Raw genomic sequence first — 11,947 nt, 5'->3', positions numbered from 1 at the left:
CTTTCCCTCCATCTTTCCTTGTCTTTCTTTTTCTCTTCCTTCTTTCATTCTCTTTCTTTCCTTCCTTCGTTCCTTCTCTCTCTTTCCGTCCCTCTTTCCTCCTTCTGTGACCCAACTCTCTTCGCTCCCCCCCCAGACCAGCTGGGGAAGGGGAGGCTTTTGAAGATGCCTCCCCCCCTTTTGCTTCCCCTTCTGACATCACTTCCGGTAATGTCAAGGGGTGTTGCATATGCTAATAAGCTATTATGCTAATAGCCTAGTAGCTCATTAGCATACCATATGCTAATGAGCTCCTGCAGCTCTTTTTCTGGGGACACCTCACATTTCCCTACCCCCAAACAGTCACTGGCTGCAGTGTACTGTATTCTTAATTAATGCAGGTGTCTGGTTCTGTGCCTGCTTGCCTGTCTCCAATTACTTTTGGAGAATATGGCTGGCAACCATTGGTTTAATTCAGCACAAAATTATAGTCATTTCAGTGACACTTCAGTACACACAGCTGTATGCTGAACTGCATCCCTCTTGAGCAGCAGAACTGAAACTTCCTGACTCATAAGGGACAGTTCTCTCTCCCTTCACACAAATAACTCACTAAACAAGGTCCATATTCAGTGCTTAACTGTCAGGTGCAAAAGGAATTCTAGTTGCTCATTAAGTCCTAAGAATTGGTCATTACTCTTAAATGGAAGTAACTTAACGCTTAGTTTCAAAACGAGCTGACTATGCAAGGTGGTAAAAAACTTGTGTGCTCCAATGATCTCACGCTTGGACTACTATTCAAAGATTAACAGTGGAATCCTAAACAAACTGATATCCTCCTACACCCACTGATTTGGGTGTACTTAGAAAATTATAATCCTGCTTCTGACTGCACTGCTGTTGTAGTTCATCTCTCTTTATATAGTTGTGTTTTGGATTGGCACTTTGCAGCTCTCCCATTGGTTGTGCAATGCACTCCCTCAGCCACTGGCCCATCAGCTGCCAATCAAGAGTACTTGCATGCCATTGGCCGGGTGCTGGGTTTGCTCCTCTTCCCTGCCCACTCCCCCTTCAGCCACTGTGCCCTGTCAGAATTACTAGAAAATAGCTTCTCCTGCTTGCCTCCTGTGTGGGACTAACTTTCCCCTCAGTGGCTGTTGATAGGTGTAATGAGATGGCAGTTAGCTGTGTTTGAAAGATGGCTGCCATCTGTGGTTGTTTGCCCCCCAAAAGGTTTAATTGAGCTGTAGTTCCAGAGAGGGGCCTGCAGGGGTATCACCCACTGGGTTGAATGGGGCTTCCTCATCTTCTGGCCTACACTTCCCAGCTGCCCCAAGGCCCAAAAGGGGTGGGGCAGCATCAATATAAACTTCAGCCCATCCAGGAAGAAGGCAGTCTTTGTCCTACAGGAGGTGTGGAAAGGCTCCTGCTGCCTGTGCTGACCAGACCACAAGCCAGAGACTTTGGGGAACCCTGGGAGAGTTCTGATAGTTCCTTCTGAGTTCAGTTTAGTGATAACAGCTTTGGTTGTCTCCTGTTGAAAGCATAAATGTTGCAATTTTCTGCTTGAGAAGCAGAGAGTGTAGATCAGCAAAATATAAAACAAGTGGCCATGACTTGTTGTGACTGGTAGTTAATTAATTTATTTAAATTCTTATGCTCTACTCTTCTCCCAAATGAGGACCCAAAATGGCTTATAACCTCATTCTCCCTTCCTCTATTTTATCTTCACAACAGCAATCCTGTGAGGTAGTTAGGCTGAGAGACTGTGACTAGCCCAAAGGCACCCAGTGAGCTTTCATGCTAGAGTAAATATTTGGACCTAGATCCTAGTCTTGAGACACTAGCCACTACCACACTCTGCTTAAAATGGTACTCATTTAAAATACCTGGAGTGGGAGGTGGCTGCTGCTTAGAGAGTCAATATTTATTATATTGTGCTGTGGATTCTTAACCTGACTCTTATTGTACTCCAGATCTGTGATTACTATTAAAGATATTCATTAAATAGATGTGGGCCATAATTCAAAGAAGTAATTTGCATATGAGTAAAGAGAAAATATCATTAATCTTAACTTTTTTTGTTCTCACAATAAAAAAAAAGAAATTAGCAATTTAAAATTTTGTGTTTTTCATTCTTCCCAGAATGCATTTGTGTTTGAAAATTGGTGGGTGCACGGGGGGGGGGGGCAGACGGTAGCCTCACCTAGTGTGCAAAAAAACCTGGCACCGGTCCTGTCTGGGACGGTAAGGTTTGGGCATGCTGTAGTGGTTTTTGTTGTTCCACAATTTCCACTTGGGCTGCTGGGCCCTTGCCTCGACTCAGCTGGGAAGACTGAGGGCACATGCCTATTGGTACACTGAGCCTGTCCGCTATTGCGGAGAAGCCCAGGGAAGTGGGGGGGGGATGTTTAAATGCCTTTCTTTCCCTCCGCAAGATCAGGGAGGGAAAGAAAGGCATTGTAGACTTGCCTGCTTCCCTTCCTGATCTTTTCCAGGTGCTCCACGGCTGCGGGGTAGCTGGAGAAGATCAGGAAGGGAAGCAGGCATGTTTGTCTGGCTGCCCTCAGTCTCCCCAGCAGTGTAATGGAAGTGACATCTTCGGAAGAGGAAGTGACATCACTTGCCATTTGACCTGGAAGTGACATCACAGGAAGTGACATCACAAAAGTATCCTGGCTCCACCCCCAAAGCCTCCTGGCTCCACCCCCAAAGTCCTCAGATATTTCCGAATTTGGACTTGGCAACCCTAGGCAGTGTGATGTTTCTCTGCATGATACTAGAAAGTGAGCCCCTCACAAAAGTTTCACTATGCGATACAGCATAGTCATATAACATATCTTGCTTATTTTGACTAATGTTTCACAATGCTTCTCACCCCCAATATATCTGACCTCCCTTCCATTACTCTGTTTCTTCCACAGCTGTTTGCCTTTTCATTTTTGTTTAGTTTGATTCAGTGTGCAAACACACCCATTCAATTATAATTACCTTACTAGTTCATTTTGGAAGGGGGAGGATCCTGCACAACTACCATTTACTTGCAACACAGGAATCTTCTTTAACATCACGACATTGGTTATGCAGAAATCTGTGCAAAGCAAACTTTAGTATTCCCTCACCCCCAAGAAAAGCCTATGTTCTCCAAGATGGAAATGATATGAACTGTAAAAGTTTAAAGACATAGAGACAATGGGAAGTGAAAGGCCAAACAAGAGTAGCATAGAGACAATGGGAAGTGAAAGGCCAAACAAGAGTAGCATAGAGACAATGGGAAGTGAAAGGCCAAACAAGAGTAGCATAGAGACAATGGGAAGTGAAAGGCCAAACAAAAAATTAAAAACTGCAACAGGGCTCTAGTACAAGAACATGCAGCAAAAGATGGCAGACCAGAGCTTTACATGAGGTTGGAAATGTTTAACTTTTAATATCAAGGTGGATCAATGTGGTGTTTGTGAAACTTTTGTTTGCATATCCGTAAGAAATATCAGCCATGACAGCCAATGTGATGTGGCAGTCAGGGCTTCAGAGCATGGTAGAGACTGCACGTGCGGGGGGGGAAAGGAAAGCTGAAGAGTGAGGGGGAAATAAAGATAGGATGATTGGCTGGGAATGAGATAGGGTTGCCAACTCCAGGTGGGAAATTCCTGGAGATTTGAGGGATGGAACATGGAGAGGGTGAAGTTTGAGGAGGGGTGGCACCTTAGACAGGTACAATGCCATAGACTCCACCCTCCCTGTGGCAAAACGGGGACCCGCCCTAAGCCCTGGGAGACTGAGCAGCCATTCTGTGGCTCGCAAGCCCCTGTTTTTGCCTTCCCACCCTTCCTGGTGGGGCTATTTCCCTTCGTTACACACGGCCATCACTCACTGAATGGACACCCCCTCCTTTTGTTGTGGAGAAACCCCAGCCCTCCTCGGGACTGGTCACTTGTACTGTTACCCTCCTGGCTGTCCACCATGGTTTATAGTGGCCTGGATGCCCTGGAGTCTGTGGTAACAGGAGCCCCACCTGTACGCTCCCTTGAAGCCGCTGTCCAAGCTGAGCCGAAGGGCAGACCAGGCTGAGACTGAACTCCCCCCTCAGGAGCCAAAGCCTTTATCTTCCTGGCTCCGCCCCTGGGGTGTGTCCATATTTTCCTGCTATTTTCCCCAAAGCTTCTGGGAAGTGTAGGCAGGGAGGTATGGCAGCTCCGTTGTTCCCTATGGAGTACCACCCCCCTCCTAAGGACTACCAGGCTGGCATCCATTTTAAAATACACTGCTGCCTCTACCTGGCAGCCATTTTGTTACACTCCCAACCAGCCATTCCCTCCTGTGGAAACACTGTTGCCAATCTCCAGGTGAGGGGTGGAGATCACTCAGAATTACAACTGATCTCCAGGAGGGAGGGGGGAGGGGATGGAAAGCTGAAATCAGAGGGGCAGATAATGGCAGGTTGCTCCTTTGCTGGGAAGGAGATAGGGTTGCCAACTACAGGTTGGGAAATTCCTGGAGATTTGAGGGGGCGAGCCTGGAGAGGGTGAGGTTTGAGGAGGGGAGACACCTCAGACAGGTAGAATAACATAGACTCCATCCTCCCAACCAGCCATTCCCTCCTGGGGAGCCACTGTTGCCAATCTCCAGGTGAGGGGTGGAGACCACTCAGAATTACAACTGATCTCTAGGAGGGAGGGCAGAAGTCAGCTGCAGTCAGAGGGGCAAATAATGGTAGGTTGATGGTTAGCTGGGAAGGGGATGGGGCTGCCAACTCCAGGTTGGGAAATTCCTGGGGATTTCAGGGGTGGAGCCTGGAGAGGGTGGGGTTTGAGGAGGTTGCCACAGCAAATTGACACTGAGTGCCCAAGGCCTTGGCATTCTCCCAGAACCTCTTTCTAGAACTTTTGTATTTATTCCCACAACGAGCCTTATTCCTATTAGTATAATATAGTAACATTGGATGATATTGTGTAGCAGTTTTTTCACAATTTACTTTGCTCACTGAAATTAAAGACTCTTTAAAAATATATGACTTTCAAAATTACAAAAATTCTGAATCTTTATAAAAGATATAAACAAGGCTTTTGATTTGCTTAAATGACTAATTTCAGAACAATTTTCACTTGCCACTCAATCCTGCCTTTCTTCAGCACTACATCAAATGTGTTTATATGCATGATCATTTCCTATGTTTGTTTCAATTTGGTTGACACACCATGAGCATTTTCTTGCAGACTCCAGTATCATTTCTTGGGTCTGATTTATAAATGAATTCTAGCTAAGGTTGCACCAGCCCTCTTCATGAGAAGTAAGCTACAATCCAGTCATTTATATATTTCTTTACTAAACTGCAGCTGGTATTCTGTTAATAAGATGTTCAAAAGAGCACAGTCACAGGCACATATAATTGCATGCAAATTTAATTTAGTATGCAATTACACTCAGTTGCAAAGTAATTTTCTTAAAATTTAGCCACAAGCATCATATGTATAAATTCATCCCAACTATATATCTCTTATTTCCCTACCCCTTGTGAGCCTCGAGGTTACTAATACAGTAATATACATCCCAGAATAAACTATTTCCCCTTCCTGTTGAATATTACTTATTTACCTTCCAGGTTACTCTAATGCTTTGTGAAGATATGGGCTCAAGCTGAACATCCTGAGGTGGTCCATCAGGAGCTGGTGAGAAATGGAAAGACATTATCAACTTGCGGCAGTTTTCTCTTCCATTAAAGAGAACACTATGTTGCATCATATTCACACGCATAGCAAAGGGCTTTTTCCAAGATGAAGCTAGCTATGATGAAAAAGCTAACTAACCACTGAAAATATATTTATTTGTAAACTGTCAAAAGCAAGCACAATTTAACAGATCATGGCTTTGCTAAACAGCTGAGGAGTTGCAATCTAAGTGTTCACTGCTGGCAGCCCATGACCCATGAACTGTCTGTGTGTTGACTGAATGCATGGAGAGGGGAAGCAGGCCCACTGCATCCAAGTGATCATTGGCTCCTGAGAACTGTGCCCATGTATGCAGACAAGTCAGCATGTACGCTCGTTCCATGTTATTGGCAATGTTTGGTAAGGAGTATTACTGATTATGGGAAGGAATATATGTGAGGACACTTCCTTTGCATGACAACTCAGGGATAATATGGAGGGGGTGAAGCCACTAGGGGCAGGGGCAGCATGCTTGTGCCCACTCTCCCTCTCTGCACATTCAGTCAACACATGAATGCAACAAGCTTAGAGGGATTTATCTTCCTGTAGAAACAAAAGAATGCATCAAAGTGTTAAGTGTGGTAAGAAATTTTAGAAATATAGAAGGTTTGGGTTTAAAAATGAACCAAATAGTGTATAAAATCAATGTATCTGTCCCTAGCAAAACAGCAAACAGGCTTGGCCTGTTTCACTGAACCAAACCATGATTCTTTGCAAACCCTTTGTTCCAGGCAAATCTCTTTCTTGGTCACGCACGCAAAAATTCACACATTCCATTCCCAGAATCTGAATCAATGTAAAATTCCACAGGTGTGAGACCCACAATTTCCTAGGCCATAAACTGCAGCTGGCAGGAAAGGCCATTTGGGCAGTGACAGACTTCAATCCGGTAGGCAATCAAACTCCTGAGATACAGGAATTCACACACCCCATCTCAGAGATAACATCAAAGGACAGTTTATTTCCCATGTTGGGAAACACCAGGAAAAAACAATGGCACTGTATTGATCCTGTAAAATGTAACTTTTGTTGTGTGAGACTCAGGGAAGCAATCTCCTGTAAAACTTCAAAATGTTAATTCACAATTGTAATCTAATTATTGGGGGACCTCTTTGATCATTTGGTATAAATACTGGTCAGGCTCAACAGACCTTCGCTGGCTCTTGAAGGATCAGGAGAGGTTTTACTGTCCTGAGACTTTGGGGGTCAGCCCGGATGGCCTTTAGCTTTCTGCATGCTTTGGGTGGGATAGAACTTTGCTTGCATGTTTATTTTTCTGTGTATTCACTATCAATATTTAGGAAATAGGAGTCTACTGTGTTGGCTAGCTGGCATAGTGTCTTGCTGGCCACCTTGCCAGGTAAACCTTTGAATGTTTTCCTTTTAATAAAGATAAGTTTTATTTTAAGAAGAGACCTTTGAGTGTCTCTGCCAGTGCTTAGCGGTTTCCAAGCTTACACCTCTGCCTTTGGTAAGGAGGCAACACTCAGGGGACACACGAACCAGAGGGGGAGTGTGGGTGGCACGGGTAGACGCATTCACAGACATGTGCAGCCACACATTTTCTCACAACATTAAGCAGAGAAAGATATTGATCTGATAAACTGAGAAAGATATGACAAAAGCAGCAAAACAAGTTTGATGTTCTGGTTTACTTAGGACTAAGGCCATACCTATATCAGTTTTCAATCACACGGCAACTTACATGGCAAGACTTCAACAAAACTCTAGTTCTACTTTCTGAAACACTGTTGTGGCTGCTTTAATTTGTGCTTTATTGGTGTTTTAGGGATTATACTGATTATACTGATTTCACCCTAATGTTTTGATTATGGTTTCGATTAAGCTGCATTGGATACGATGCTGGATCTCACTGCTTCTGGCTTGCTTATTCTGGCACTGGGGCCATCTCAGCTTCTCCTCCTGCAGGTACCTTTGCCACTGCTGCCACCACCAATGTTCCCTCTATCCCCCCCCCCACTACTGAGCAGATAAGATCACATCCCAAGCAGAACATGACTGCTGTAATCTTAAAATGGGCAATGGACAGTGTGGCTCCAGACTGCTGCTGAGTGGGGCTTCCTGTGTTAATGAGCGGTCATTCATATGCACAGCTTAGGGGGAACACTGACCACCATTTCTTCATTCTCTTCCTACTTGCCAGTATTTGTGTAGTATTTTTAGTTGTATACATCTAAAATGCTGCCCAGACTCCAGCGTTTCGTTTGTGTGATATTTGTGCATTTTGTGATGTTTTTGTATGAGAGGGAATTGACACAAAATGGCTGCCAGCTTGAAGCACCGGGGCTGAGCATTTTCTTTCTCTTCCACTGTAGATACTGATAGCCTCAGCATGGTGGGGACATGAGACCCCCAGGTGTGAGCTAAAGGGCAAGAGCTGATGAGTGGTTAGTCTGCGGTTTCATCCAGTGGCCTTTGTCAGTCAGTTTGCCCTGGTGGGCATTAGCCCAGGATATCTTGTTTAATTTTGTTCTTTGCTTTTTTATATACTATGTAAATTTTTTCAAAGTATTTTTTGTAAGCCACTTTTGGTTTCCATTGGGACCGAATTGTTGTTTATGACTCCAGTTGCAAGAACAGTAAAGGCAATAAACAAATAAATAAACTTAATAAAATAGGTGTATGTTCTTTTTGAAGCAAGGTTTTTCTTTCCCCTAGGTTTGCAAAACCATAAATGGAAGTCATGGTTGGACCCACTGTGCAGATCTGACTATTTGAAAAGGCACCAGCACTTGGCTACTTGATACAGTGATACTGAAAAAAGGAAGGGCACGTGAGACCTCAACAAAATTGAGCAGAAAATATGTAGAAGGGAAAACACAGTTTGATTATCTTCTTGCTGCAGGAACCCTCTTTCTGGGTCTTTGAATAAAAGTTGTTGGCAGCCTGAAGCTACAACAGTTTATCATATTCAGTGCACCTTTGCCAATGTAGTTTCCCTCCCGTACCCTTCCATTTAATATTTAATGCTGTTGTGTTTGTAAAGCCTTCATTACATTCCCTGCCTCGGGCATCTCTCAGATGTTTGGGAATCCATACTCACTTAACATGCCTGAGGGAAAAGCAATGAGCTAAAATAAAGAATGACAAATGGTGGCACTTCCATGCGTGTGCATGAGGTCCCAGCTGATACCAAGGCAACCAGTATTATGGCTCTGCTGAAGGCTTGGCTTTTCTCCTCTGGTTTCACCCTGAATAAATCAGCAGCTTTTGATGATGGTTCCATTATAATTGACCCTTCACTCTGAACGGACAGCTTCATAATGAGAGCAAAGAAAGGGTCAGTCATCTTGAAACTAGGTCACACAGCGGAGAATATAACATGACGTTCAGGTTGCTCGTTGTTAATGGGAAAGCTAATCTGCAAATTAAGGTCAGTTGATTATGCTGGCATGTTAATTTTCAGTCAAATGAAAGCCCACAGATAAGAAATACTACTAGTCAATTAAGAAAAATAAATGTACAGCATTCTGTGTATCCATTTGTGTACATGGGGGATTGAGAGAGGGAGCAAACACAATGACTGGCAGAATAGCAATGTGTGTATGTGCAGAAGACACACACAGATTTGGAAGAAGGTGACCGTGAACTAAGTACCTAGTAATAGCTTCCTATGTGAGAACAGAGCCACACGGAAAGGAGATAATTTGTAATAGGAAGCATATAATCCAAAATTCCCCAACATGGTGCCGGTGAATGCCATGGCACCCACAGGCACCTTTCCTGGCTCCCACCAAGTGTTTTTTAGAAAGTAGGCCAGGTCAGGTGGGCCTTTTGTCCAGAAGGGCTTCTGATCAGCCACTGGAGATCTGATTGACTGTGCAGATTTTTTTTAAAAGCCCCCCGAGGGGGGAATTTTTTATTTGCATTTCTATAAAACTACAACAGAAATTTGGGAGGGAGAGTCTACAATCTATAGGAGAAAGTATAGAAAACCTAACTAAAAACCCAAGAATGGAGGTTTTACAATGCTTAAAACATAGTTGTTACTCTTATACATTTTCTTCCAAACATGAAGAGTGCCCGCCAATCATCGCTTCTGCTGACAAAACCTGCTTATCTGACTGAACGGAGAGTAATTACAAAGCTATAACACACATAATCACAGCCCTTAAGAAAAATTTAGCATCTTCACGCTTTACTCCCCCCCCCCCAGCAAATTCTTTGAAACCAAAGTTCCCTCAGTAAGAACATTACAACACGTTTTCCTTCTTCCGTCTTCAATGTATCTTCTTTCTTCAATTATCTTTTAGTTTTTATAAGTCCAGATCTGTCCATTCATGTTAATGTAGCAAGCCCTTTACTTGAAAAAAAACCTGCTTTTCAATCAGCTTGCCAGTCCAGCCACAAAGAACTAAACTTAGAGTCTCCTTGCCATTCATACATCTCTATGATCAACGTACTGTCCCTTTAAAAGTGTAGCTGTTTTTAGTACAGATCCAGATCGCTTCTCAATTTAGCCACCAGAGGGCCCACGATTCACTTTAAAGACAGAGTCTATGGTTAGGTCACAACCTAACTTTCCACTGTCCTCCTTCGCCTCTCGTCGCCATCTTTTGGGGATGTTTACATCAGTCGAGAAAGAATGCCAAAGTCTCTAAGGTCTGTTTAAATGCTCCGCTTTCTTTTAGAAAAACTCTCCGCTACAGTCCATCGCCACAGTTTGATCAGTCCCTCCCTCCTTGCTTTCGCATTTGCTTAAAACATTGGGAGATAGGGCGTCCCCTCCCCCCCTCTGTTTATATGCTTGTAGTAGAGGGACTTCACTTCTAGGCTTTAGTGTCTCGTTTCAATGACAACTCACTCATCAATCCTTGAATCAATCCAGCCAGGTCATAAGACGGCCCCTGGGATCACGCCAGGCAGAGAAAATTGCTAAACCTCCAAATGCTTGTTCCAGTGGTCGCTTCTAATCCAATACTGGGAATCAGGGCAGGACCTTCAGGGCAGAGAGTAGCCCTCCTGTCCTGGCTACCGGCCGGAGGTAGGGCTCTCCAAAGCCCCCTGGCTAGAAGCCCATTGCCTATGGGCTTCATGGGGGAGCGTGCACAATCACGCTCCCTCCTAATCCCTGATTCATGGCACACGTCTCTCGGAGAACCCCAGAGAGGCCTCCAAAGCGCCAAAACCGGAAACTCCGACTGTGCAGATTTTTTAAAAAGTTGCTTTGGCAGCAGTTGCAACCCCAGTGCAAGGATCTTCACTCTGTGACTGAAAATAAGCTGTTTGTATGCAAGCAAATATTTTTAAAACAATATGTCTATTTTAAAAGGCATTCTGTTAAACAGAGCTTCAGCTTGAAATGTTGAACAGTTACATTTTGCAACTGGTTCTGCCTCTTGTGGCAGCAGCCATCTGGTGGTGGCGACCACTATCCAGTGTCAGAATTCTAATGGTACCCATGGCCTCAAACAGGTTGGGGACCCCTGATATAATCACACGTGTATTAAAATAGCAATAGCCAGAAAAGTGTTAGAGTGTTGGACTACAACTTGGAAGGCCGTGGTTCAAACCTCCAGTCTGCCTTGAAGTTCAGTGAGTGACCTTGGGCCTGTAAGACTGTCTCTGTCAGCCTAACCAACCTCACAACATAACACTGGGGAGGAGGAGAACTATGTACGTTACTTCAAGTTCCTTGGAGGAAGAGCAGGATAAAAAATGAATAGATCTATGCTTCATAGCCATCTGGAAATTTGGAGAAGCTAGGGGCACAGAAATCTGGTGTGGAAGGCACTGCCAGAGGCAGTGGCTACTGACAATAGCTCCATAGTTGCATGTTTACAGCTCCCATACGGTAAGCTTTTAACTAGTTACTCCATAGTTCCAAGTTACATAGTTTATCCTTGAGTCTTAACTCTGAATTTAATGGACTTTTTACTAGTGCTTTTTTCCCCTCTTTGTGAAGCTTCTTCTGAGTAAGTTCAGCTAAGATTGTAATGTGAAATGCATTGCTAATTAATAATCATTATCCTATACTGGACACTTTCTTCAGTGGAGGTAGTCACAGGTCCAGTGCCAGGGTTTTTTGCACACTAGGTGAGGCTACCTTCTGCCCCCCCCCCCGCACAAAGCCATGGAGGGACTTCATTTGCACTGAAGGGGAGAGAAAAAGGATGGATCCTATTACTACAGACTGGCCCTGGATTTTTGCAGGGCGCCCCGTCAAGGTCCAAACCTGGCACGGAAAAGAGAACTCACGGGGGTGCAATTAAGTGCGGGCCAACCTTAGAGAAGTCAATGGG

The 11,947-nt window shown here is 44.3% G+C and overlaps 1 protein-coding gene across 1 annotated transcript in view; it reads right to left on the bottom strand.

Annotated features, from left to right (window-relative positions):
- DSCAM (Down syndrome cell adhesion molecule) overlaps positions 1–11,947 on the bottom strand; it is a 272,597-nt gene that overhangs the window by 156,882 nt on the left and 103,768 nt on the right. Inside the window, exon 13 of the mRNA XM_015425577.1 lies at positions 5,572–5,642. Within this exon, the coding sequence (XP_015281063.1) occupies positions 5,572–5,642 (71 nt within the window). The remainder of the gene's footprint in view (positions 1–5,571; positions 5,643–11,947) is intronic.

This window comes from Gekko japonicus, unplaced genomic scaffold (assembly GCF_001447785.1).
Source record: "Gekko japonicus isolate JY-2015 unplaced genomic scaffold, Gekko_japonicus_V1.1 scaffold868, whole genome shotgun sequence".
In the NCBI taxonomy this organism is placed as follows: Eukaryota; Metazoa; Chordata; class Lepidosauria; order Squamata; family Gekkonidae; genus Gekko; species Gekko japonicus.
The sequence above is the reverse complement of the archived record's forward strand: the minus strand, read 5'-3'. Positions and strand labels throughout refer to the sequence as shown.